Below are 27,811 nucleotides of genomic sequence, written 5' to 3'. Positions count from 1 at the left end.
TCTCTCAGGGGATCCTGCCCAACAGTTCCCTGAGGGAGTCAAAGTCTGCTTTTCTGAAGTCCAGGGTCCGTATTCTGCTGCTTTCCTTTCTTCCCTGTGTCAGGATCCTGAACTCGACCATCTCATGGTCACTGCCTCCCAGGTTCCCATCCACTTTTGCTTCTGTCACAGAGTCCCCGGGCGATGCTCTGGAACTGCTCCCCATGAAGCCAGGCAGGACTCTGGGGCAGTTGCCTTCCTGTGAGCAACCTGTCTTCAGGACACAAAACTCACACGGCTTCCACCTTCCTGGGCCTGACCTCGGAGCATTCAGCCTCCTCTGCCCCTCCGTGCGCTTCCCACAGCGAGTCCACTCAGGCGGGCGCCTGGGGAAGCCAGAGGGTCCTGCACCCCAACTTCGCAGTCAGACATGACTCTCAGCCAGCCAGTAACACAGAGTTTTATTAGATGGCAGGAACATGGTCTAACACAGAGCTTGCAGGTGCAGAGAACAGGACCCCTCAGCTGGGTCCATTTTGGGGGGCAGTGAGCCAGACATCCCCCTCTGCCCTTCACTCCATGTCTCCAACCAGCCCCAAACTGAAACTCCCTCCAGCCCCTCCTCCCCTGGGCTTTGTCCCTTTCCCAGGCCAGGAGGTCACCGGATTCCTTTGTTCTCCAACCCTTTAGCTTTCACCTTGCAGGGGGGAAGGGCCCAGGCCATCAGTTGCCAGGAAACAGGGTGTCGGCCATTCTCTGTGTCCAGACCCCTGCACACACCTGCCCTCTAGGGCTCTGCAGTGATTATACACCCTTACCCCACCACCTAGAGACTTAAGAACTGCATAGGGGAAACTGAGGCACCCCCACAATATTCGGAGGAAACATTAAGAACAGTCCCACTTCGTCACACCCAGCTCCCTGTTCACCCTCGGAACCCCCTGCCACAGGACGCTCCACCGGCGAGCAGCTTAGTAAAGCTTAGTTCCAACTGCAACGCTGCCAGCTCTCCACCCCCACACTTCATGACCGTGGCTGGGTCAGGGAGGAATATGTCGCCCCACACGGCCTTGCAGGGAGGTGCATTGTGGGAGACGAGCTACCTCAAGCTGCACAGGAGCTATTGGGAAAGGGATACCGGGATGGATGGGCCCATTGGCCTGATCTGTGGGGCAGGACCCGGGTGAAGTGGCCACCAGAACATCACCCCCAGGGGGAGTGAGACGAGCCCACACCTAGGAACCCGGAGCCCCACAGCCTGGGTGCCTCCTGTCACCGATTCCCCGGCCCGGGGCTCTCTTGGCTCCGTACGGCCCCTGGGAGGAACCCCCCTGTGTGACAGCTCTTCACAGGGGTCCACTGTCTCTGGGGTTAGGCCCTCTGGCCTCGCCGCCTCTTGGGACTGCACCTCTGAGCCCCCAGCAGCCTGGCTCTGCCGTGGGCCCCTCAGGGAGTCCCCTCGCTCTGGGCCCCTGGGGTCCCCACCCCCAGAGGGAGCAACGCCCCCTGATCTCTAGCTGCAGGGACTCCCCGTTAGTGTTTATTGAACGTCTGGACCCAGCCCGGGCAGGTCTCTGGGGCCTGGGGCCTGACCAGTCTCAGCCCCGGCCAGCTGAGTCTGTCCCCGTCCCCATGGGCTCTGGCTGCTCCTTGTCCCCAGCCCAGCCCCCTCCTTCCAGCTGAGCCCCCCATATACCCTCCCCCTCTACCCTTTGTCTTCAGTCCCAGGTGAACAGGCCGCCTAGGCCCCTCTCTGCAGTCCTTTGTTCCTCCCAGCTGGTCAGGGCCCCGGGCCCCTCTCTCCTCAGCCCATTGTCCCCCAACTGGCCAGAACCAGCTGGCTCCCAAGCTGGGGGGGTACCCTGATCACCAGTTGCTGGGTCCCCAATCTCCAGGCCAGTGTCTGGGGTCCCAACTAGTAGTCGAGGTCACACCTGGTCCCCTGCAACAACAAACCCCCTCTCCCACCCCCTTGTTACACACGCAGCACACAGGGAAACTGAGGCACGCACAGTCACTAAGCACCCCCCACTTTGTCACACCTCTCCAGCCCCAGGTCGAGGGATGGGAGCTGGCATGGGCTGGGGGTGCCTCTCTCCTTGCCTTAACAATGAGGAGTCCTTGTGGCACCTCAGAGACTAACACATTTATTTGGGCATAAGCTTTCATGGGCTAGAACCCACTTCATCAGATGTATGGAGTGGAAAATACAGTAGCAGGTATATATACATAGTACATGAAAAGATGGGAGTTGCCTTACCAAGTCGGGGGTCAGTCTAATGAGACAACTCAATTAACAGTTGAATACCAAGGGAGGAAAAATCACTTTTGTAGTGGTAATGAGGGTGGCCCATTTCAAACAGTTGACAAGAAGGTGTGAGTAACAGTAGGGGAAAATTAGGTTTTGTAGTGACCCAACCACTCCCAGTCTCTATTCAGGCCTAATTTGATGGTGTCCAATTTGCAAATTAATTCCAGTTCTGCAGTTTCATGTTGGAGATGGTTTCTGAAGGGTTTTTTTTTGCCACTTTTAAGTCTGTTATTGAGTGACCAGGGAGGTTGAAGTGTTCTCCGACTGGTTTTTGAATGTTATAATTCTTGATGTCAGATTTGTGTCCATTTATTCTTTTACATAGGGACTCTCCAGTTTGGCCAATGTACACGGCAGAGGGGCATTGCTGGCACATGATGGCATATATCACATTGGTAGCCATGTGGACCCCATTAAATTAGGCCTGAATAAGACTGGGTGTGGTTGGGTCATTACAAAAACTGATTATCCCATACTAATTTCCCCCTACTGTTACTCACACCTTCTTGTCAACTGTTTGAAATAGGCCACCCTCATTACCACTACAAAAGTTATTTTTCCTCCCTTGGTATCCTACTGTTAATTGAATTGGTTCGTTAGCACTGACCCCCCGCTTGGTAAGGCAACTCCCATTTTTTCATATGCTGTGCTTTTATACCTCCCTACTGTATGTTCCACTCCATGCATCCGATGAAGTGGGTTTTAGCCCACGAAAGCTTAGGCCCAAATAAATGTGTTAGTCTCTAAGGTGCCACAAGGACTCCTCGTTTTTGCTGATACAGACTAACAAGGCTACCCCTCTGAAACCTGTGTTCCTGCCTTGCAACTCTGTGATTAAACAAACCTCCCCGCAAACCTCGCTCATGTGTCTGGGTGTCTTTGCTGCTCTCTGGGGATGTGAATCGTGCCCCTGAAACTAAGAAACATGCAGGACACCGTGTGCCAGGACAAGCCGGAAACCTGCCCTGGCTCCGGGCTGCCAAGGCAGGGTCAGTGCTGTGAGATTGCTAAGCAGCAGGGTGTCTAGGGGTCAGAGCAGGGGGCTGGGAGCCAGGACTCCTGGGTTCTCTCCCTGTCCCTTGGAGGGAAGTGGAATCTAATGGTTAGAACAGGGGGGGTGGGAGCCAGGACTCCTGACTCTGGGAGGGGAGTGGGGTCTAGTGGTTAGAGTGGGGTGGGGTTGGGAGTAGACAGCCACGCCAGGTGACTGATTATGGGGCACCAGCAGAGCTGTGGGGGGAAAGCAGGCGGCTGTGGGTCGGGATAAAGGGGCACCGGCAGAGCTGTGGAGGGGCCGAGGACTGGGCTGGCGGGGGGCTGCAGGTTGGGAGCGAGGGGCACCAGCGGGGCTGGGGGGCCCAGGGCTGGTCCGGCAGGGGGCTGCGGGTCGGGAGCGAGGGGCACCGGCGCCATGGGCCGGTTCCCTGGTGGGGGGGCCTGTTGTGCCTCCGTCCGCTCGATGACTCTGGCACAAATGAGCCCTGGCCGCACAGCTGGTTTCTTGGGTTGGTGGCCCTTGGCAGGCACCCAGCCGGGAACGCCCGGCCCAGCCCCTTCTCCCCGGGCCGCCAGCCGGGCGGGGTGCCAGGGCGGTGACTCCTACATGGCGTGGGGGGGATGTCGGGGCGCCCAGGGCCTGCGAGGGGTCTGCCTGCCATGGGCGGCCTGTGAACCGCTGGCTGGGGGAGGCCCCAGCCCCACCCCTTCCACCCGAGGCCCCTTCCGCACCCCCTGGAGCCCAGACCCCCCACCGTGGCTGCCGGCCCCCGCCCCAGGCTGGCTCGTGCCCGCAGCCCCCCCAGCCCCGGGAAGGGGGGCAGCGTGGCCCTGGAGCCCCGCAGCCCCACCTAAGCGGGGCCCTGGGGGTGGAGTGTGGGCAGGGCCAGGCCTGGCTGCTTCGGCCTCCCCTACCCCCGCCTGTGTGGCCTGCGTAACCAGGAGGACTTCACCGGTGACTCCGGTCTCGGTGTCCGTGGCAGCCGTGGTCCCTGCAGTGCCCCGGCCCCTGTGAGCCCCCCGGTGCAGCCGCCGCGCCCGGCGATCGGGGGCCTGCTCGTTACCGTGCCCTATCGCAGCGGCCCAAGTGCACACGGGTGGCCCCCGTCTGCCAGCGCCCGCAGCAGGGCCCCCTTGCTCTGGGCCCCGGGACCGAGCGGGCGGGGTGGGAGCAGGGCGCCTGCTTGGGGGCCGGACACCCCGCGACCGAGCTGGCCGGGTGGCAAGGAGCCGTGTGGCCTGGCCTGCCCTGCCCTGGGCTGGAGCTGGGTTTACCCTCAGCCCGGGGCTCCCCAGAACCCCCAGCCCGGCGTGGCCCGGCCCTGACCCGGGGGCCTGTGGGGAACCTGGATGGACCCGAGAAGGGGGCACGGCCGGGCTTCACCCCGCGGATGGGCAGCTCTGCCTGCCAGATACAAACGCGGGCTGACTCCAGACCAGCCGGGAACGCGCCGGCCACGCGGGCTGCCCCGGGACCCTGCACGCGCTGGCAACGGCCCCGGGCTCGGCCTGGCGCCTCCCTGCCCAGCTCCCGCCTCGGCCGGCCTGTGTGCCCGGAGCCGCTGGCTGGGAGCGGGGCCGGGGCTCGGCGAGGTGGGCAGGGTGTTTCGGCCCCTCTCTCTGCCAGGGGGATATTGTGGGTCCTGACGGCTGCTCTGGGTCTCAGAGCGGCAGGGCAGCATCTCCTGAGGGGGTGGGAGCTCGGCCCCCTGCCCGCATCTCAGTGACTCTGCAGGGAGGGGGGTGGGGGGTCAGCAGGGGGCGGCAGGGAGTGGGGAGGGGTGTCAGTGGGGGGCACTGTGCTGCAGGAAGTGGGGCAGGGGCTTAGCAGGGGGCACCCTGCTGCAGGGAGCAGGGTGGGGGGTGTCAGTGTGGGGTGCTGGGATCCCAGGAGGCCAAGGACGGTGGGTTCTTGTTTCATCAGGAATTTCATTATTTGAGGAGGGAAGATTTGCAGTTTGGCTGGGCAGGGGGAGAGGGAAACTGAGGCAAGGGGGGGGGCCAAGGCAGCGGCTGCATCTGAGCTTGGACACAGTCTCCCACTCCCAGCGCACTGGGGCTCATCTCTGCTGTCTAAGAAGGGGGGCAGCAAGAGCCTTTGCAGCGAGCCCTTCTGCTGGGCGCACTCAGGACCGCTGTGCTGCGTGTCGTGGCCCCTGTACTGCCAGCAGCTGCCTCCATGCCTGGAAGCTCCGGGATTAAACAAACCCTGGACTGAGACGCTCGGCCGGGGCCACCAGCTTGGAGAGACTCGCCCCCCTCGGCCCGGGTTTCCTGGAATCAGCCCCGTGCTAGGAAAGGCTCCGGCTGCTTTCGGTTTCCATCTGACTGACGCGTTCAGGGGATTTTGAGCTGCCAGCCCCAGCTCATTCCCCCGCCCCAGTATGTGGGTTGGCAGCTGTCAGGGCTGGCACCAGGCGTCCTGTGCTGCAGGGAACGGGGGGCTTACTACCCCCTGCTCTAACCACCAGACCCCACTCCCCTCCAGAGCCAGGGAGAGAACCCAGGAGTCCTGGCTCCCAGCCCCCCTTGCTCTAACCACCAGACCCCACTCCCCTCCAGAGCCAGGGAGAGAACCCAGGAGTCCTGGCTCCCAGCCCCCCTTGCTCTAACCACCAGACCCCACTCCCCTCCAGAGGCAGGAACCCAGGAGTCCTGTCCCCAGTCCCCCGCTGGAGGAGGAGCAGAGGTTTCATGCCAGCAAGCGGCTGAGCTGGGCTCTGGGTGTCTTTGCCTGAGACTTTTTCTCTCACTTTCCAGACTGGCTGGGGCTGGTGACCAGGCAGGAAGATGCTGACGGACCTGAGGTCACCCGGCTTCAACGCTGAGAGACCAACTGGGGGAGCTGGCCTGGGGGGACATATCTGCCTTGCTGTGCCCTGGGGAAAGAACCCAGGAGTCCTGGCTCCCAGCCCCTCCCCACTCTAATCCACTAGACCCCACTCCCCCACCCCCCCGAGCCGTGTATGGGGCCTGTCAGGGCATAGAGCTCTCACCCGCTCATTAGTGAGTTACCCAGGGAGGTCCTGGCAGCGCAAATGCTGGAGGACAGTTTAAGCAGCGGGATTGGCTGGCACCGGTCAGGAATGAGCACAGACCCAAGCCCCTGCTGTGTGAAATCCTGACCCGATTAGGGCCCAGCTGGGGTGGTGTCATCTTGCTGTCACCGGCTGGCAATGTGCTGCTTAGCCTGCTCCCTTCAAGTGCTCCGGGGTCGCTCTGGCCTCTCTCACCAGGCTCTGACATCTGCCTTGTACCCCACAATGGCATGGAAGAAGCACCAGGGCTGGGTGTTCCTGCTGAAATGATCAGCAGTGACACAGTTAACATGGCCATCGTTAGGTTCCAGGGGTAACATTATATTGCTACGAAAGACACAACTCACACTGGGGTCAGGCTCTCTGCAGACACAGGCAGCAAACCAGGTGTATTCAGGTCACATTGGGAAGGTTTTGTAGAGGCCCAGGGCCAGATTCTCACTGACACTGGGGCCCTGTTTGGCCTGGAAGTGGGTGAAAATATAACGTGGACCTCTTTGTACTTCCCAAGCTCTGTAAAAGGGGTCCTAGCACCAGTGAGAATCCAGCCCTGCCCCACAAGCCCTTGTGACTGCAAAGAAAAGTTCCAAACGTGACCTCTTCCGGGCAGGGTTTTCTGCCTGAATGTGCAGAGGGCCTGAGCCGAAAGCCCTGCGAGTGGCATGAACTGCCCTGTTTCTAGTGACCGTCTGCTAACGCTGAAACCCAATGACAACGTGATTACCTGTTTTGCTGATCGTTCCAGCTATGGGTTGGCCTGGGTGTAGTGCCTGAGGTTGGAGTCACTCATTGCTGGGCAGAAGTGGGATAAACGCTCCCTTTGCGTGCGCCTCTGGGGCGGAGCGCTTTGGACACCAGCTGTTCACACACAGCCCGCTCTTCCTGCAGGGCTCTCTGCCGCTCCCTCTCTTTAGCCCGTGGCCATGGAGGAGCCCATGGTCCTGGTGGCGAACGGCGCCGAGGGGGAGCTGGAGGTGAACCCCGCGGCGCTGGAGATCCTGCGTGGCGTGGCCCAGCTCGTGGTGGTGGTGGCCATCGTGGGGCTGTACCACACTGGCAAGTCTTATCTCATGAACTCCTTGGCCGGGAAGCAGAGAGGTTTCTCAGTCCCTCTTCCCGTTGGCCCCGGGCTGGAGCCGGGAATGAGGGGGCAGCTGAGCCCGGGCGCTGGGTCTCTCTCTCGTCTCCTCTCTCCCCAGGGTTCTCGCTGGGCGCCACCATCCAGTCGCACACCAAGGGCATCTGGATGTGGTGCCTGCCTGTCACGGCGTCCCCAGGCGATGCTCTGGAGCTGCTCCCCATAAAGCCAGGCAGGACTCTGGGGAAGTCTCCTTTCTGTGAGCAGCCTGTCTGCAGGACACACAGCTCACCCGGCTTCCACCTTCCTGGGTCTGACCTCGGAGCATTCAGCATCCTCTGCCCCTCCGTGCGCTTCCCCCCAGCGAGTCCGCTCAGGCGGGGTCCTGGGGAAGCCAGGGGGTCCTGCCCCCCAACTTCGCAGTCAGACGGGACTCTCAGCCAGCCAGGAAAACAGAAGGTTTATTAGACGACAGGAACATGGTCTAACACAGAGCTTGTAGGTGCAGAGACCGGACCCCTCAGCTGGGTCCATTTTGGGGGGGGGCAGTGAGCCAGACAACCCCGTCTGCCCTTCACTCCTCATCCCCAGCCAGCCCCAAACTGAAACTCCCCCCAGCCCCTCCTCCTCTGGGCTTTGTCCCTGTCCTGGGCCAGGAGGTCACCGGATTCCTTTGTTCTCCAACCCTTTAGCTCTCACCTTGCAGGGGAGAAGGGCCCAGGCCATCAGTGGCCAGGAAACAGGGTGTCGGCCATTCTCTGTGTCCAGACCCCTGCCCACACCTGCCCTCTAGGGCTCTGCAACGATCACACCCCCTTACCCCACCCCCTAGAGACTTAAGAACTGCCATGGGGAAACTGAGGCACCCCCACACTTTTCAGAGGAAACATTAAGAACAGTCCCACTTCATCACACTGCCCCACCCCTGCCGGGCCAGCCACACCCTGGTGCTGCTGGACACCGAGGGGCTGGGCGAGTGGGGGGTGTGACGATGTGACACAGCAAAGAGTGGGGAGTGTTGACCTGGGACTGTGCCCTGGGGAGGGGAGACCTGAGAGCCTGTCACCTCAGCCGGGAGGGGGAGGTGACACCTCTGCCCAGGAATGTGAAGACAGGCTGCAGGAGAGAGCCTGCTGGGGGGGTTTAGTTTCAGTTTGGGGCTGGGTGGAGGAACGCAGGGAACCCCAGGGCTGGGGTCTGAGCTCCCTGCTCCTCCAGAAGGACGTGACTGAGGGGTCCTGGGTGTACCCACAAGCTCTGGTTTGGACTGTGTTCCTGTTGTCCAATAAACCTTCTGTTTTACTGGCTGGCTGAGCGTCTCAGGGAATCCCAGGGAGAGGGGTGCAGGGCCTGGACTCCCCCACACTCCGTGACAGGGGGCGGTGGGAGGGAGCTGGGGGAAGGGGCCGTGCAGCCCTTGCCCGGGGAGAAGATTCTGAGACCCCAGGGCCAGAGGGACGCTGTGACCATCTAGCCTGGCCCCAGGGTTGGTCTAAGGGGTGGGTGGCTGAGCGCCAGCCTGGAGTGCGGTATTCAAGGGGCCCCATGCAAGTACCTCCCACCCAGTTCTGCTGTCTGGCTGCAGGTATCATTTTGGTATTTAAAGTTATAGGTATTGACTCTGTACCCATTTCAAATGTTGGCTCTGGGGGTAACGCCCAGGAGTTGATCAGCCAGATAGGCCATGTAAGATATCTGCAAAAATGTTATAATTTGTCAGATAAGATCATCTTGTTTATATGTTTGTATCACCTTTGTATGATGAATTATAGATCTGTCTGTATGTCTGAATTTCAAACCTGTGCTCTGCTTCCGGGGGACACCCCAGCCAAGTTGGGGTCAGCTCTGCCTAGGCTGCTGGGTGGCCCATTAAGGACGCTCAGCGACACAACTGACCCACTGAGAGAAGGCAGAGACGCCTGGGGACTCAGCCAGGTGTGCAGGGCCCTGCCTAGGGACAGAGCTCTGAGGTGTTCCCAGGCCATGGGATGGGCAGCTTGTCCTTGGGACACAGAAAGCAGAGACCACACGGCAAGAGACTATAAAAGGCAGCTGCTGCTCCTCCATCTGGTCTTCAGTCCTGCCTCTGGCCTCTGGCGGGACTTTGCTACAAACTGAAGCTCTGAACCAAGGACTGAAGGACCCGTCCCAGCTGGGGATGTTCTCCAGAGACGGGATTTGAACCTGCCGTTTATTCCATCCCTGCTGCAAGCCTGAACCGAGAACTTGGCCATGACTGGATGGAATTGATTCCATTGAACCTGTTCCAGCTCTCGTCTCTATTTCTTTCCTTTTATGAATAAACCTTTAGATTTTAGACTCTAGGGGATTGGCGACAGCATGATTGGTGGGTAGGATCTGACTTGTCTATTGACCTGGGGCTGGGGCGTGGTCCTTTGGGATCGAGGGAACCTTTGTTCTGTTCCCGGGGCATTGGTACCGTGGAGCCGGGGGGGTAACACTGCGGGGGCCCAGCCTGGGGCAGGAGAAGGGATTGCTGGCAGCCGGTGACGCTGGTTTGTCGTTTCTGTCCCGCAGCGTCTCTGACCCTGAGCGTGTCCCTCCCCTGCTGGGGGCTCTCAGCAGCGACGGGCCCCCAGAGTCAAACTCCTCCAGCCGGCCTGGGCAGGGGCTGTGAGGCCTGGATTAACCCTCAGTTCCCAGGCAGGGCAGTTGAGCACGCACCAGCAGCCCCCCCATCAGTTTCCCCCCGCCATGGCTCCTGCCCGCCTGTGGAGCCCGCCAATCAGTGCCTCCCCCTCCCTTCCCGCACCTCCTGCCCGGCGTGAGCAGCTGTTTCGGGGTGCGCAGGCGGCTGGGGGGGCGAGGGGGGAGGAGCGAGGACATGGCAGGCTCGGGGGAGGGGGCGGAACGGGGCGGGGCTTTGGCAAAAGGGGCGGGGCAGGGGTGGGGCCTGGGGCAGAGCCAGGGGCTGAGCACCCCCTGGCACAACGGAAAGTCGGCGCCCGTGGTCCCCCCAGGTCACAGTGGGCAGCGACCAGCACAGGGTCCTGCCTTTGGGCCCCCCCGCGGGCCCACGCTGTGTTTACGGCTGCACCAGCCTTGGTTAAAGGTCTCAGGAGGTTTGGCCCCCGGGTGGCTGGTGTGGAGTCCGGGCAGGATCCCTGCAGCCCTTTGAGCAGAGAGCGAACCAGGCTCTGGCCCTGGCATGAGACGCTCCCACCCCCACGGGCGGGAGCAGGGCTGGGCCGAAGGCGCTGAGGGGTGCACCCGGGCTGGGGACCCGGAGAGCTGCGTGCGGGGGGCCGCAGGAGCTCACAGGGGCAGCTGGGCGTTGCACGGGCGGGGAGACGAGTGGGCCGAGGCTGGGCAGGGGCCTGAGCTCCAGCCGCTGTGGCACCCGCAGCCCCGGGCTGGAGAGCGAGAGGGGAGATCAGGGACCAGCTGCCTGCAGAGGCCGGCCTCCGCCGTGGGGACCGGGAGGAGCGGCTCCGCTTCGCGGCTGCTGCTCCCGACCCCGGCCCGAGGGCGAGCACTGCCTGGCTCCCGGGCCGGGCTCCAACGTAGGGACCGGCCCCGTCGGGGGGCCAACCCGTCTGCCCCTGCGCCTCGATTTCCCCAGCCACTCCTCCAGGGACCAACCGCCCCCCCACCGCTGTGCCCCGATTTCCCCACCAGCCCCTCAGTCCAGGGTAGGGTTGCCAACTTTCGAATTGCACAAAACTGATCACCCTAGCTCCACCCCTTCTCCGAGGCCACACCCCTGCCCCGTCCCTTTCCCAGAGGCCCCCCCCCACGCACTACATTCCCCCTCACTCAGTGGCTCGCTCTCCCCCACCCTGACTCACTTTCACTGGGCTGGTCCGTGGGTTGGTAATACGGGAGGGGATGAGGGCTCTGGCTGGGGGTGCAGGCTCTGGGGTGGGGCTGGAGATGAGAGGTTTGGGGTGCAGGAGGGGGCTCCAAGTTTGGGGGAGCTCAGGGCTAGGGCAGGGGGTTGGGGTGTGGGAGAGAGTACGGACTCTGGGCTAGGGGTGCAGGCTCTGGGGTGGGGCTGGAGATGAGAGGTTTGGGGTGCAGGAGGGGGCTCTGGGTTTGGGGGGCTCAGGGCTGGGGCAGGGGGTTGGGATGTGGGAGGGAGTACGGACTCTGGGCTAGGGGTGCAGGCTCTGGGGTGGGGCTGGAGATGAGAGGTTTGGGGTGCAGGAGGGGGCTCTGGGTTTGGGGGGCTCAGGGCTGGGGCAGGGGGTTGGGATGTGGGAGGGAGTACGGACTCTGGGCTAGGGGTGCAGGCTCTGGGGTGGGGCTGGAGATGAGAGGTTTGGGGTGCAGGAGGGGGCTCTGGGTTTGGGGGGCTCAGGGCTGGGGCAGGGGGTTGGGGTGTGGGAGGGAGTACGGACTCTGGGCTAGGGGTGCAGGCTCTGGGGTGGGGCCAGGGATGAGGACTTAGGGGTGCAGGAGGGGGCTCTGGGTTTGGGGGGCTCAGGGCTGGGGCAGGGGGTTGCAGCTCGGGCTTCCCTTGGGCAGCTCCCGGTCAGAGGCACAGTGGGGGCGCTAGGGCAGCTCCCGGGCGGGGTGGGGGGCAGGAGACCCCACATGCTGCTCTCGCCTGTGGGCACCGCCCCCCCCAGCTCCTATTGGACAGTTTCCGGCCCATGGGAGAGAGAGCTGGTGCTGAGGGCGGGGGCAGCGCACGGAGCCCCGTGGCCCCCCTGCCTAGGAGCCGGACCTGCTGGCGGCTTCTGGGGCGCAGCGCCAGGACAGGTAGACACTAGCCTGCCTTAGACCCGCAGCACTGCCGACCGGACTTTTAACGACCCGGTGCTGACCAGAGCCACCAGGGTCCCTTTGCCAGCGACTGACTGTGAGGATGTGACGCAGCAGGGAGGGGGAGCGTTGACCTGGGAATGTGGCAGGGGGGTTTCACTGGGGAGGGGAGACCTGAGAGCCTGTCCCCTGAGCCGGGAGGGGGAGGAGACACCTCTGCCCGGGAATGTGGACGGAGGCGGCAGGAGGGGGCCTGCTGGGGGGGTTTAGTTTCAGTTTGGGGCTGGGTGGAGGAACGCAGGGAACCCCAGGGCTGGGGTCTGAGCTCCCTGCTCCTCCAGAAGGACTTGACTGAGGGGTCCTGGGTGTACCCACAAGCTCTGTTTTGGACTGTGTTCCTGTGGTGCAATAAACCTTCCGTTTTACTGGCTGGCTGAGAGTCTCAGGGAATCCCAGGAAGAGGGGTGCAGGGCCTGGACTCCCCCACACTCCGTGACACTGACCCTCTCTGCCCTGCTGTGCCCCCATTTTCCCCTGCCCCTTACTCCAGGGACACCCTCCCCCCCCAGCTCTGTCCTGATTTCCCCAGCCTCTCGCTTCAGGGACTGATCGCTGCCATGCCCCCTTGTGCCCCGATTCGGCAGCCTCTGGATCAGCTCCTCCCAGCCAGGCAGGTGAGTCCTGGGGGTGGGGGTCCAGAGCAAGCAATGGAGTGGGGCGGACAGGTGGGATGGGGGGCGGGCCTCGGAGAAGGGGCGGGGCCAGGCTGTTCAGTTTTCAGGGATTAGCAAATTGGCAACCCTAGATGGGGTTAAACCCCCCACGTGCTCCCCAAGCCCCAGAGTCCAGCACGGAGCTGCCTCCCCTCTGGGTGCTGGGAGGGGCGCAGGGGGCTGTTCTGGGGTGACCCCCAGCCAGCACGGGACGGGACGGGGGCTGAGCCCCATCACCATTCCTGGGGGGACCCAGCCCCCTCCGACCCCAGGGGATTCACCCCCAGCCCAGCGGGGAGGGGGTTATGGGTTGGGGGGCCTGGGCCCTTCCCCTGGCTGATCCGACTCGGTGGGTGTCTGCGTGTGACGGGATCAGTAACTGTAAACTCTTATGTCTGCCGTGTTACAAAAAGTGAGTGAAAAGGAAAGTGAAAGGGAATTCGCTGGGAGCCCTGCCAGCCCCGGAGAAGGAGACAGGGAAGCTGGGGGACAGAGGGCAGGGACCATGGGGCTGGGGGCTCTCCTCCTCCCCCTCCTCTTCCTCGGGGTGGCCGGTAAGTCCAGACCCTCTGGTGTCTCTGCGGGGAGGGCAGAGCAGGGCCCCGGGGCTCCCCGACAGAGTAAAGTCCCGGGGATGGGCCCTGGGTACAGGTGGGTCAGTCACTGCCCAGCTCTGCCCAGCCTCAGCTGCCAAGTCTGCCTGGAGCTCGTGTGAATGCCCCTGGATGTGACAGGAGCCGGGGGAGGGATGGGGGAGCCGCGGGGGATCCCGGGGGCAGGAGAGGGGGGTCGGGGTCTGAGCGAAGGTACGGGTACACTGCGTTCTCACACAGGGCACTGGGAACCTGCTGCCCCCCAATATCTTGGTGTCTCTCCGGGCACAACCTCTCAGCGATGACCCGGCCAGTCACCTCCTCACCTTGCCCTGGGGACAGGAGCTTGGGAACAGCCAGGCCAGAGCATCCCAGCGCCCCTCTCGTCTGGGTCCTGCCTCCCACAGCAGCTGGCCCCCGACATTGGGACAGGAACATCCATTGACTGACCTGCCCCTAGACAAACCCCATGACGGCTCCGTTTGGGGCTGGCTCAGGCTCAGAAGGAAGCGGGGGGGTTAGAGCCCTTCTGCCGTAGCCCAGCAGGGAGTGCGCGTGTAGACAGGGGGGTGTTTATTACGCTGTATCGTCTAACCCGGCTCCGAGCCAGCTCTGCCCCAGGACTGTGCCCCCAGTGGGGTGAGCCAGGCTCGTGCAGACAGGGCCAGGGAGATCGCTCGAGGGGCGTGAACAGGGCTGGAGCGAATGTGGGAAGAAGCCCAGAGCTATTTGCAAAACCTCCCTTTGACGCCTTGTCCTGGCTCTGAGGGAGCCCGTGTGGGACGGGTTGGGAAGGAGAACGGGGGGGCAGGTGCCTAGTCACTGACACACCCAGGGGAGCCAGAGCACAGCCGGCACCTGCCCCAGGTACCCCACCACGCCCTCTTCCCTGCGGGACCAGATCCCCTCACTGGCTCGTCCATCCCCAGGCAGCGACCTCCCCCCGGCACGGCCCAGCCCTGCCCAGAGCCCCAGAGCGTGATTTTCTCTTTCCCTGTGCAGGTTCCCGGCTGCAGATAGTCACAGATCCCTCCTCCCGGGCCCTGCTGGGCTCTGGGGCGCTGCTGAAATGTCGGTTCGACGTCGGGGGGCCAGTCGATCTGCGCTTCCTGCGGGTTCAGTGGTTTCTGTTTGAGGAGAGGATTGCGCACTACGGCCAGGGCAGGGGACAATCCCAGCCCGGAGCGAGCGTGTCGGAGCAGGAGTTGGAGACGGGGGACGCCTCCCTGTCGCTCTCCAGGGTGACGGTGTCGGATGAGGGGCCGTATAAATGTGTGGTTGGTTACGGTACGGAGCAGCTGCAGGGAGAGACGACCCTCCGTGTGCTTGGTAAGGACAGGAGAAGAGCTCGGACATTCCCCGGCTGGGAACTCGGGACTGGCTGTTCCTGCTTTGGTCCCACAGTCCCGCAGGTGGGAGGAGCGGGTGGGGTGAGGACTCGTCTACTCGTCTTCAGGGTTGCTCTGGTTTAACGAAAGGTGTGAATTGAAACCGAGTTCAGTAACCCAACACCAGCCCCCCAGTGCGGGCTGTGACCGGTGTCCAGCCGTTCAGGGCACGCTGAGAAGCATCAGGTTTAAGGGAAGGTGAAACAGCGAAAGCTAAACCCGCGACAGGGTGTGTGTAGACGGGCAGGCGCGGGTGTGAACCCTGGCCCGGGCAGAGAGAGGCAGGGGTGGATTTCAGACACAGCCGGCTCTCCCACCGGCCGGCGTGACTGTGACGCTGGCAGACCGGGGCCAGCTCGTGCCAGGTCCCCGTGTCTCAGCTGAACGCTGGCAGAGACGGCGCTGGAATCGGCCTGGCTCACCTGTGGGGTGATATCGGCAGGACAGTGAGTCCAGACCGGTCAGCAGCTGGGTCACCACCTGCCCTGCACCCTGGGGTGCCTCCCAGCGCTTCCTGCTGCAGCTCCCACCCCGGGCTCCTGAGAACCAGACCCACAGCCTGCAGGTCCCACCCTGAGTGTCTGTGTGTAGCCACAGCCCTGGGCCAGCAGCTCTGACCCCGCAGCCTGTCAGCAAAGCCCAGCCACGCTCTGGCTGCCTCCAGACGTGGTCACTTACTTACAACACGCTCTCCGTCCCCCATGTTCCCCCAGTAGTCTGTGTCCTGCACTGTCCAGCCCTCTCCTGGGCAGCCCCGACAGCTTAGGTCCGTCGCCCCTCGACAGGGACCGAGCTACAACAGTCTGCTGCCGTACAGGGAGTTACCCCAACCATTCCCAACACTGGATTCGTTTTAAATAAAGGGTAACCAAGATTATTTAACGACAACGAGAGAGATTTTAAGTGAGTACAAGTCTGAGGTGCTAAAGTCAGAAATGGCGACAAGAGAAATAAAGATAAAACGTTTTCTGAACGTAACAAACTAGACTTGGTTCAAGGTGAGGTTCTTCCCACGGGTTCCCCGTAACACTGCTGCCCAAATTCCCAGGCCAGGATCTGCTCCCAATGTCTGGAGGCTGTTTCTTTTGTCTGCTTAGGTCAGACAGAGAGAGCTGGGTCGGGAACAAGAGCTTGGGGTGTTTGTGCCCCTCACGTGTATAGTTCAGTCACCCTTTGAGAGGCACTTCCCTGAGGGTCACCCCTGGTTAACGTTCAGACAGTAAAGAAGGTGACGTGTCTGGTGGGGAGGGGGGTGCATGTTGTTTCTTCTTACCTCTGTTTGCAGGTTTTCCCTTGTCTCCCGTCTTCCCCCCTCTCGCTGTCTGAGGACCCTGTTTAGACCTTATATGTAAATGGAGGTAAACACACGTTCCTTTGTTAAAGACCTGCCTGTCTAGTCCTGTCTCATCGGGGCTACGTGGGCTGGAACGTGGCAACCAGCCTTATTTGGGGGATCCAGAACTTTGCATGTAATGTTGCTACACACATTTCACCAGGATATTATTGACCAGTGAGTTCTTAGTTTCCATATGACCCCCGCCCAGGCATATCCTGGACAAAGATTATTGCAGTGGGTCTGGGGTGTGAATACAGGGGTGCTTTCCATCACCGATCGGTATTAGAAATCTCAGGAAGTGTTTGGTGTTTGGACTCTGTCCCATGCTTGAATCATAGAATCATAGAATATCAGGGTTGGAAGGGACCTCAGGAGGTATCTAGTCCAACCCCCTGCTCAAAGCAGGACCAACCCCAAGTAAATCATCCCAGCCACGGCTTTGTCAAGCCTGATCTCAAAAACCTCTAAGGAAGGAGATTCCACCACCTCCGTAGGTAACGCATTCCAGTGCTTCACCACCCTCTTAGTGAAAAAGTTTTTCCTAATATCCAATCTAAACCTCCCCCACTGCAACTTGAGACCATTACTCCTCGTTCTGTCCTCTTCTACCACTGAGAATAGTCTAGAACCATCCTCTCTGGAACCACCTCTCAGGTAGTTGAAAGCAGCTATCAAATCCCCCCTCATTCTTCTCTTCTGCAGACTAAACAATCCCAGTTCCCTCAGCCTCTCCTCGTAAGTCATGTGTTCCAGACCCCTAATCATTTTTGTTGCCCTTCGCTGGACTCTCTCCAATTTATCCACATCCTTCTTGTAGTGTGGGGCCCAAAACTGGACACAGTACTCCAGATGAGGCCTCACCAATGTTGAATAGAGGGGGATGATCACGTCCCTCAATCTGCTCGCTATGCCCCTACTTATACATCCCAAAATGCCATTGGCCTTCTTGGCAACAAGGGCACACTGCTGACTCATAGCCAGCTTCTCGTCCACTGTCACCCCTAGGTCCTTTTCCGCAGAACTGCTGCCTAGCCATTCGGTCCCTAGTCTGTAGCGGTGCATTGGGTTCTTCCGTCCTAAGTGCAGGACCCTGCACTTATCCTTATTGAACCTCATCAGATTTCTTTCGGCCCAATCCTCCAATTTGTCTAGGTCCCTCTGTATCCTATCCCTGCCCTCCAGCGTATCTACCACTCCTCCCAGTTTAGTATCATCCGCAAATTTGCTGAGAGTGCAATGCACACCATCCTCCAGATCATTTATGAAGATATTGAACAAAACCGGCCCCAGGACCGACCCTTGGGGCACTCCACTTGATACCGGCTGCCAACTAGATATGGAGCCATTGATCACTACCCGTTGAGCCCGACAATCTAGCCAACTTTCTACCCACCTTATAGTGCATTCATCCAGCCCATACTTCCTTAACTTGCTGACAAGAATACTGTGGGAGCTTGTGAGTTGCCGCCTGCATTAATCTCACATGGAAGTGCTGTGTCCCGTATTGTGATGTGACGCTGGAGTGGGTCCAGTGTGAGCCTCTGTGGCCGTAGGAGTTGCCGGAGAGGGACGTTAGTGGGAAGAGCTGCTTTTACACAGACATTGTCATGGCCCTCCTGAAAGAGGAGACCCATCGATACCAGACAGGGCAGGGTTGGATCTCGCAGCTGGAAACTCCTTACACCTGGACTGAGAAACCATCCACAAAAGGACTAACGACTCTTCCTGTGGTTCTGCTCCCCGCCCCATCAGCGGAGTTTGCAGCTCAGAGCACATGGTCGGAGGGGGATAAAACCCCCCAGACTAAAGGAACTAAGGCCTGGGCTACACTGAAACGTTAGACTGACCCAGCTGTGTCACTCGGGGTGTGAGAAATAATGCCCGGTGCAGACAGCGCTAGGTCGATGGACAAATTCTTCTGTCCACGTAGCGACCGCCTCTAGGGGAGGTGGGTTAACTACAGCGATGGGAGAACCCCTCCTGTCACCACAGGCAGTGTCCACATTACAGAGCAACCGCGGAGCTGCAGGGGGGCTCTTGGTGCTGGGCGTGCGGCAGGTCAGACGAGAGGATCATAATGGTCCCTTCTGGCCACAAAATCTATGAATCCTGCCTCCGGATGTAATTCCTCTAGGGGGGATCCAGCTGCCCAAAGTGCACCCAGACAGCTGAGTGCCAGGTTCGGCTGGCCGCTCTCTTCCTGCTCCGAATAGACGTGAGCCCGGGAAATTGTACCCCAGCCCCCTCCTGACCTGCCTGGCACGGACACCTTCTGTACTACGGACCCTCAATCACCGTGTCTGAAGCGGCTTCCTACATCCGACTGGGGTAGAACCTCCCCGGAGACCGGGGTGTTTCGTGCCCCACAGTACTGAACGGGGTGTATCTGTGTATCTTACACTCAGATTGGCGCATGGGGGTAACCCAGAATATCACTCATTCGTCCGGACACAGCTCAATGGCTGTCTCTCTCGTTCCAGGTGCTCCCAGAGTCTCCATCCCCCGGAAAGCAGGGGTGTTAAACGCAGCCAGCGCCTTCCCCTGCCATGTGCGGGGATTCTACCCCGCGGACGTCACCGTCACGTGGCTGAGAGATGGGCGGGTTCTGACCGATGTCACCCCATCTGCCCCCCAGAGGAACCCGGATGGGACCTTTAACCTCACCCTGACCTACACCTTCACCCCCACCGCGAGCGACTCCGGCAGCCTCTTCTCCTGCCGCGTCAGCCACGCGGCTCTGGCTCAGCCCCTGCGGGAGGGGTTCCCCCTGGCGGTCACAGGTGAGGGGGGCTGGGCTCCCAGCTGCGTGTTGTGTGCTGAAGGGTGCAGTGCGTTGAGTCTGACAGGGGACCCCAGCAGAGACCCAGGATGGGGATGGGGGGTGGGATGCTGGAGCCCCCAGGGCTGAAAGGGCCCAGTACCGTAGTGGGGGCCGGCAGGAGGCCGGAGGAGGGCTCAGGTCTGACTGTGGCTTTATAACACAAATGCCAGGGCAGCCGGCACCCTCTGACCCCCAGCTCCCGCCCTCTCCCACACTCCGCAGCCCCCAGGCTGGGGAAAGAACAAGACTCTAATTCTGCCTGACAAAATACTGACTCGTTGTTGTTGGGACCTGGGTACTGTGACACGCTGTACCTTGGGGGAGCATCCTGTAACCCCCATAAAGCAGGCCTGGTGAGGTGTCAGGGGAAAGGTTATGACCTGCTGAAAGTCATTTCTCTACCCATAGATGTGCGTCATGAATGCAGTTATGAGATTGTGTGTTACGGTTGTCACTGAAACATGCTGTGAGTTGGGGAATCAGCCAGACATTAGCTCCCCCTGAGGTAACAGCAAGGAAAGTCACCAGCGCCCGGGCGGGTGTCAAGCAACCACCAGCAGCCATTGTCCAGCCAGGGAGCTAGGATGCAGTGACTCGCCTGCAGGAGGCCCTGTGAGGTTGTCGCTCAGCAGGGAGGGGGGGTGTTGACCTGGGAATGTGTCCTGGGGATGGGAGACCTGAGAGCCTGTCACCTGAGCCAGGAGGGGGAGGGGGAGGTGACACCTCTGCCCGGGAATGTGAACAGAGGCTGCAGGAGGGGGCCTGCTGGGGGGGTTTAGTTTCAGTTTGGGGCTGGGTGGAGGAACGCAGGGAACCCCAGGGCTGGGGTCTGAGCTCCCTGCTCCTCCAGAAGGACTTGACTGAGGGGTCCTGGGTGTACCCACAAGCTCTGTTTTGGACTGTGTTCCTGTGGTGCAATAAACCTTCCGTTTTACTGGCTGGCTGAGAGTCTCAGGGAATCCCAGGAAGAGGGGTGCAGGGCCTGGACTCCCCCACACTCCGTGACAAGGGGGAAGCCACATGCGTCCAGGTGGGAGGGTGGTTGAGACCAACTCCTGCCCTGCAGCTGGAGGTAACACCACATCGGGAAGGGAGGGGGGCGTGATGCCTGCCAGGGAGAGAACTGTCCAGGCTGTTAGCTGCCAGCAGGTCGCAGCTGAACCAGAGACAGACCCGGCTCCAGGGAGCAGAGAGCAATGTGGCCCAGAGGAGAGCCCAGAGAAGGGGCAGGGGATCTCAGAAACCACGGAGGTGGGTGAGGATTCCTGTGACTCTGTAACACAGGGAAGCAGGGTGCTTCCAAGTGTGGGAGGGGCTGAGACTAGCTCCTTTCCCTCAGAAGACAACATGCCCTCAGGCACAGGGGCAGGAGAGGTGTGGCCAGGGATTAAGGAAACTCTCCCAGTTGTTAGCTGGCAGAGTTCTGCAGATGAACAAGGGATAGATCCCTTCCTAGGGAGCACAGAGAAATGTGTCTTAGAGGGGGCCCCCCAGGAGGGAACTGGGGAAGGAATAGTGGGGGTACAGGGATGTCTCCTCACTGGTCACTTGGGAGAGGATGCCCAGGACTGAATGGGTGAGTCATCTGATCAGCCCGTGGCCCAGGGTTTGAGAAGGGACTGTCTGTCCGACCTCCTGGAGGGGAGCAGTCACACCGCTGACTTCTCAGGGACAGAGGAAGGGGTGGCAGAGGGTACCCCGATCCCAGTCCCAGCTTTTCAGGATGCTGTGTCTGATACGTTTTTGGAAAGTAATTCAGGTCACCAGTTGCTGGGGTATCCATTCTCAAGGCTGGTCACCAGGTCACCAGCTGCTAGGGTATCCATTCTCCAGGCCATTTGCTGGCCCTCTGTAACCACAAACTCCCTCTCCCACCACCTTGTGTCATGGCGTCCCCGGGCGATCCTCGGGAACTGCTCCCTATGAAGCCAGGCGGGACTCTGGGGGAGCCTCCTCTCTAGGAGCAGCCTGTGATAGTCCAGGGGAAGCCTACGTGCCCCCAAAGGGCCCTGCAGCCCAACTCCGCAGTCAGCCGCGACCCCCAGCCAGCGTGTGACACAGGAGGGTTATTGGTTGTTGGGAGCACAGCATGGAACAGAGCTTGTTAGCACGGAAATTAGAAGCATTCGGGAAAGTCCGTCTTGGGGGGATCCAGAGCCCAGGGCTGTGGGCTTCCCCCCACACCCCCGAGTCCCACACCAGGAGACTGACTACCTTCCAGCAGCCCAGCCTCCGTCATGCCCAGCTGCCCTGCCTCCGGGCTTTGTCTCTTTCCTGGGCAAACCGGTCACCTGCTCTCTTTGTTCTCCAACCCCTCCGGCTGGCTCCTTGCAGAGGATGGGCCCAGCCATCAGTTGCCAGGATACAGAGTGTCGGATGTTCTCTGTGCCCAGGCTGCCAGTCGCAGTCACACCTGCCCGCTCGGGGTCTCTGCAGCGATCACACACCCTTGTCCCACCACCTAGATACTTGAGTAACACGCAGGGGAAACTGAGGCACACGCCGCATTCTGACAAAACATTAAGAACATTCATCAGAGACGCGCACCGCTGACACAAGGCGCGTAGCATGCATGTGCAAAAGCAACGTAATGACTGTGTTAGCTGTACGTGGATGTAATTTAGGTCAAGTTAATTGTATAGTGTAGACTTGCCCTCAGAACATATCTGACAGCCCCGCAGGCAAGTAACCAAACCATCCTGTGAGCCACAGAGCCCAGCAAATCTCCGCGGCCCTGTGGGGTTACACCCCCTGTGGAGGCTGGTGTCACCTGGGTTTCCGCTTGCTGTTCCTGTCCCTTGGTCTGTCTGTCCCAGGCTAGGGCAGAGCTCCTGTGTCTCCAAAGGCCAGTTCTTATCCCCGCCTCCTGTCCCCTGGGTCCATTGTCCTCCCGCAGAGCCCTGCTGGGTTCACCCGCTCTGCCTGCTGGAATTGCCCGGGGGCAGGTGTCAGCTGTTCAGTCCTCAGGGCTCCCTTTGTCTTTGTGGACCCACCGGTTTCAGCCAGTCGTGTAATGACCCATTCATTTCTCCCCGCCACCCCTCCAGGCAGTTATGTGACACAAACACCTCAGGTCTCCTGCTTTGCCCCTGGAGCAGCTTTTTACCCAGCTGTGCCCACTGGGTAACAGTGCAAAGTACCCAGGGAAACTGAGGCACGCATTGGACTCATAAATATAGTACAGAAAATTCCCACTTCGGCACAGAGGCACAAATGATCAGAGCTGATTAACTAAGGAATAACCTGACATAGGCCTGGCCAGAGTTCCCCAAAGCTCAGGTCAGATCCACACTCCGGGACGGCAGCTCCTGAGACCTTCACTGAAACTTCGTTCCCACCCTGCTGTCTCCCGGCAGTCGCTGCCTGGAGGGAGCCCCAGGACTTTTCTACAGCAGAATTGCCCATCCCGCCCCATGTCCTGCTGGGCTCTGGGGTGCTGCTGCTGGGCAGCCAGCTGCTGTCAGGGGCGAGAGACCTGGAGTATCCAGCAGCTCCCTGGCGTTTGTGGGGCAGAGCCAGCAGCAGGCAGGGAGCAGAGGGGAGCTGTTGATCCCAGACTGATCACTGTGGAGAAGGAGCTACGGGGCAGGAACAGCTCCCTGCCGATCTCCTACAGGGCAGGATCGGTCAGGGGCCGCACAAATGTGTCCTTGGCCCAGCCAGGCCAACGGGCCTTTCGCTCCTGCAGGATCCCAGGGAGCTCAGACCGACCAGGGCAGTTTGACTCTCGGTGCATCAGATTCCAACACTCCCTCTCTCCCTTATTTCCAGCCACTCCGAGGATCTCCGTCCCGCAGCGATCGGGAACGATCTTTAGAGCGAGCTCCTTCCCCTGCCACGTGTGGGGATTCTACCCCAGGGACATCGCCGTCGCCTGGCTGAGAGACGGGCGGGTTCGGACTGAATCCACATATTCTACCCCCGAGGGGAACCCGGACGGGACCTTTCACCTCACCCTGACCTACACCTTCACCCCCACGGCTTGGGACAGAGGCAGCATCTTAACCTGCCGCGTCACCCACTCGGCTCTGGCTCAGCCCCTGCGGGAGGAGTTCGCCCTGACTTTCTCCTGTAAGCCTCTGTCCAGGGGGAAGGGTTTCCTTGGGGACCCCTCACCTCTGATCAGTCACTGTTCAGGGGAGACGCTTCCCTCGTCACACTGCAGGAGATGGGGAGATGCTGGAGCCCTCGGGGCTGATGCAGTGGGGCCAGTATCTGGGGGCTTAAGCTCTCAGGGCTCTAAGGGGCTGGTACAGTGGGGCCAGTATTGGGGGGCTGGGTCCCTCAGGGCTGGGGGGCTGGTACAGCAGGGTCAGTATCGGGGGGCTGGAGCCCTCTGCGCTACAGGGGGCCAGTGGCAGTAGGAACTTTAGTGGACTGAAGGGGAATTTTGTCTCCCCTCCCCACTTTTACTGGGGGAGGGGGCTCTGCAGTTACATCACAGCCATGCACACTGGCCAGTGGTTGGGGCCCCAGGGGTGGGACCACGCATAGGGGCCAGGTCTCGTGGTGAAGGGGGGTCAGGCCCACCTCAGCCCCCCAGGAAGTGGCTGGTGCCGCTGAGAGGGGCTGCGCTTTGAGGTGAGGGAGATTTATCAGCTCCCGCGGCCGGCTCCACTCTGCTCCTGCCCGAGGCTTGCAGGGTGGGGGGACAGCACGGCCCCCGCCCCCAAATTACTGCCATGGTAAACAGTGCACAGGCCATGCCCCCTCCTGGCGCTGAAGCTGGTAACGCAGCCTGACGCTCGCTCTCTCATGGCGCAGGGTTGACAGGTGACATCGTCGTACTTGTCTCAGGGATGCTCATCCTCTTGGCTTTCCTATTGCTGTTCGCATACCGGGTCTCTCAAGGGAAGACCTACCAGACAGGTAACAGACGTCAGTCCCGTTGTCACGGGGGGGCTACGTGGCCTCAGAGTTAGCTCAGAGTCTGGGTAGGGTTGAGGTGACAGAGACAAAGCTTGGGGTCACTCCCAGGGGCTATGGGGTGCTGAAGTGGCCTGTCGGGGGCTGGAGTGCCCTGTAAGGTGGGAAACTGAGGCACACGTCCACCCAATTTAGGCTTAATCAATTTTTCACCTTTATAGATTTTCAGACAGAATCGTTATTTTTCGTTTCTGACCACATGCATCTGGTAGATAAACTAGATCAGACGGAACGGGTAGGGGCCCAAGTACCAAGTGCCGGGGCACCGGGAAGCTCTCCACTGTCTGAAGGTCGTCTCAGTCTCTGGAGCGTGTTCTCCAGTTTATGCCCGTGCTCACTTGTCTTTTTGTTCCTTTCCAGTTATGACGTTCCCTTCTGTTGCTATCCGGACCAGTGATCTGCTAGGTTACTCCAATCCTTGACCCTGGGAGCCAGCCTTAACCTGCTCTGCTGTGAGGACCCCCACTCCTGGGCTGGTCACGCTCAGCCTCTGGCTTGTCAGCTGCTCCTTGGATGGTGCAACCGAATGACACTAGTCCATATCTCCGGCCCCAGACACAACCCTGGGAACCTCCGTCTTGCAGTGTCCCGTTATGACAAAGTCCCGAGCCTGTATTGGTGGGTCCCGCGCTCCTGGGTGGATTCAGTGGCCTCAGAAACTCGATAAGGCCCCAAGGTGACCTCCCTTTCTCAGTGTAGCGGCCAGCGTCATAGCCTCCGGAGTTACTTTTGTCACCGGGCAGTATGGGAGATGGGAAGGGGGATTACCCCACAGTCTCTGGTACACCCTAGAGCTCAGTAGGCGCAATTCGGCCTCCTGCCTGGACCGAGTCCTGCTTCCCTTCTCCAGGGGATCTCTGTAGAGTATGGGGGGAGTTTGGTCTGTGCTCACATTGCTAAGGCAATTGGTTGGTATATTATTCTCAAGCCTCCCCAGGAAAGGGGGTGAAAGGGCTTGGGGGGATATTTTGGGGTGGGATAGGGCTCCAAGTGGCCTCTCCCTGAATGTTTGTGTAAATCACTTGGTGGTGGCAGCAATGGACCGTCCAAGGACAAGAAGGGATTTGTGTTTTGGGGAAGTTTTTAACCTAAGCTGGTAGCAATAAGCCTAGGGGGTCTTTCATGCAGGTCCCCACATCTGTACCCCAGAGCTCAGAGTGGGGAGGGAACCCTGACAGGGGTGCTGGGTGTTCCCCCGAGGTACAGAGTGTCACACTAGTTACACCTTGACCCAAACTGTCACCGGCTGGTTTTCTCTCTCCAGTCTGGGCTAGTCGAAGTCATTACCCTTACATCAGCGGTTGCTTGTACCATTCCACAGACACCACCCGAAACCATCCACATTAAACGAACAAAGCCCAGTCGATAGTTATCCCATTCAGCATCTTTCGGTACCACGCTTCAGTACATATGGAACATCCCAAATTATTCATTGGCGTCACCTTTACTAACTAAGGGGGGAGCATCTTGTAACCCCCGTATTCCTCAGCTGTATATAATTGTGATATTGCATATAAAGCATGATGTGACAAAGTGGGACTGTTCTTAATGTTTCCTCTGAATAGTGTGGGGGTGCCTCAGTTTCCCCTAGGCAGTTCTTAAGTCTCTAGGGGGTGGGGTAAGGGTGTATGATCATTGCAGAGCCCTAGACGGCAGGTGTGTGCAGGGGTCTGGACACAGAGAATGGCCGACACCCTGTTTCCTGGCCACTGATGGCCTGGGCCCTTCCCCCCCTGCAAGGTGAGAGCTAAAGGGTTGGAGAACAAAGAAATCCGGTGACCTCCTGGCCCGGGAAAGGAACAAAGCCCAGAGGAGGAGGGGCTGGAGGGAGTTTCAGTTTGGGGCTGGCTGAGACATGGAGTGAAGGGCAGACGTGGTTGTCTGGCTCACTGCCCCCAAAATGGACCCAGCTGAGGGGTCCTGTTCTCTGCACCTACAAGCTCTGTGTTAGACCACGTTCCTGTCGTCTAATAAACCTCTGTTTTACTGGCTGGCTGAGAGTCATGTCTGACTGTGGAGTTGGGGGGGGCAGGACCCTCTGGCTTCCCCAGGACCCCGCCTGGGCAGACTCGCTGTGGGAAGCGCACGGAGGGGCAGAGGATGCTGAATGCTCTGCGGTCAGACCCAGGAAGGTGGAAGCCGGGTGAGCTGTGTGTCCTGCAGACAGGCTGCTCACAGAAAGGAGACTTCCCCAGAGTCCTGCCTGGCTTCGTAGGGAGCAGTTCCAGAGCATCGCCCAGGGCCTCCATGACAATGTGAGGTATCAGGGGAAAGGTTATGATCTGCTGAAAGTCATTTCTCTATCCATAGATGTGTATCATTAATGCATATGAAGTTATGAGATTGTGTGGTACGGTTGTCACTAAAACATACTGTAAGTTGGGGAATCAGCCAGATATTAGCTCCCCCGAGGCAACAGCAAGGAAAGTAACCAGCATCCAGGCTGGGTGTCAATCAACCCATCAGCAGCCATTGTCCAGCAAGGGAGCTACAATGCAATGACTCACCTGCATGAGGCTACACCAGAGGAATTGCTCAACCTGGCCTGGAGACTCAGCAATGCCCCACAGACATGCCTGGACTTGTGCTCTCCAAGCACGTGGGGCTGAGGGTATAAAACAGACACAGGGGCCCCATGCTGGGCCTTCCTCCTTCCCCCACCTACGCTGCAAGCAACAAGGACATTCTGAAGACTCCAACTGAGGGGACTGGCCCAGATTTCAAGGGTGAAATCTGTATACTAGGATCCGCAATATCCAGTGGGGTGAGAAAAACTGCTTAATCTAGATGTTGGGCAGTCTAATCGGGTTGAGAGCTTAGGCTGCGTGCTGATATTTTATTTGATTTTGGTAACGAACTCTGACTTTTTGCCTCTCATTTAATATCACTTAAAATCTATCTTTTGTAGTCAAAAAATTGTTTAATGGTTTATCCTTACCAGTGAGTTTGTATAAAGCGTGTGGTAAATCTGCTCAGGTTTGCAAAGGCTGGTGTACATCCACTTTCCATTGATAAAGTGGGGAACCAATTAATAAATCTGCATTGCTTGTCTTGAGCAGTGCAAGACGGTATATTCCTGAGGTACAAGTCTGGGAGCTGGGGGGATTTGGCTGGTGCCTTTCTCGGTGTGATTCAGGAGTGGCTCTGGAAGCATTCATGCAATCTAGCTGGGCGTTGGGACTCCACATGCGGTTGTGCTGAGTGATCGCAGCACCTGGAGGGGTTTGCTGCTGGTCACTAGCAAGGCATTGTGAGAGACGGCCCAGACTGGAGAGAGTTCGGGGGCACAGCGGTCCCACAGTCCCGGGCTGCACCCCGGGGATCCCGTCACTTACCCCAGGAACTGTGTACAACAGACACCTCTCCGAGACAGCACTACGCAATGGGAACTGTCTGACCCAGGGCACAGCAAAAGAGCTTTCCAGCAAGTGGGGAGAAGATAGAAAAGGGGGAAATAACATCATGTGTCACCCTTCCTCTCTCTACAACACCACACCTGGAAACCCCTGAGGGGCAAGGACTGAATGGGGGGAATTGATGGTCCCAGGCTAAAGGGATTTCTAGTCTGTGTATGAAAACCTGGAAAACCAAGGCAGCTTGTGCCTTAAGAATCTGCCAGCCTGTTTATCACTCAGGTTGAGAATTTGCTAATTTATATCCTACCTCTCTAGTGTGTTCAGCTCAGTTTGCAGTTTTATTTATTTGCTAGATAATCTGCTTTGAGCTGTTTGCTACCACTTATAATCACTTAAAATCTATCCTTTTGTAGTTAATACACTTATTTTATGTTTTAAGCCACACCAGTGTGCGTTTGACTAAGGTGTCTGGGGAAAATCTCAGCTTGGTTACCACAAGTGTGCATGGTTCTCGTCCCATTGAGGGTGAGGCAGACTGGGTGTTAAAC

At 59.5% G+C, this 27,811-nt stretch overlaps 1 protein-coding gene across 2 annotated transcripts; it reads left to right on the top strand.

The window, feature by feature from the left end:
- The first annotated feature begins 13,283 nt into the window (after positions 1–13,283).
- Positions 13,284–25,440, top strand: LOC140912247 (signal-regulatory protein beta-1-like). Of its 2 annotated transcripts, XM_073346394.1 has the most exons (6): positions 13,284–13,397; positions 14,439–14,765; positions 18,641–18,940; positions 22,753–23,052; positions 23,746–23,850; positions 24,268–25,440. In XM_073346394.1, the coding sequence occupies exons 1-6, from the start codon at positions 13,349–13,351 to the stop codon at positions 24,327–24,329; spliced, it is 1,143 nt and encodes a 380-aa protein (XP_073202495.1). In that variant the 5' UTR covers positions 13,284–13,348; the 3' UTR covers positions 24,330–25,440. The 2 variants fall into 2 exon arrangements, with proteins under 2 accessions (XP_073202495.1, XP_073202496.1); XM_073346395.1 differs by lacking the exon at positions 23,746–23,850.
- The last annotated feature ends 2,371 nt before the right edge of the window (positions 25,441–27,811 follow it).

This window comes from Lepidochelys kempii, chromosome 6, assembly GCF_965140265.1.
Source record: "Lepidochelys kempii isolate rLepKem1 chromosome 6, rLepKem1.hap2, whole genome shotgun sequence".
In the NCBI taxonomy this organism is placed as follows: Eukaryota; Metazoa; Chordata; order Testudines; family Cheloniidae; genus Lepidochelys; species Lepidochelys kempii.
Note: the sequence above shows the minus strand (reverse complement) of the source record. Positions and strands in the feature narration are given on the sequence as shown.

Coding starts and splice junctions, on each gene's coding strand:
- LOC140912247 (XM_073346394.1), top strand. CDS start 13,349: ATGGGGCTGGGGGCTCTCCTCCTCCCCCTCCTCTTCCTCGGGGTGGCC. Junction 14,766..18,640: donor GACGACCCTCCGTGTGCTTG/GTAAGGACAGGA, acceptor CTCTCGTTCCAG/GTGCTCCCAGAGTCTCCATC. Junction 23,053..23,745: donor GTTCGCCCTGACTTTCTCCT/GTAAGCCTCTGT, acceptor CTCATGGCGCAG/GGTTGACAGGTGACATCGTC.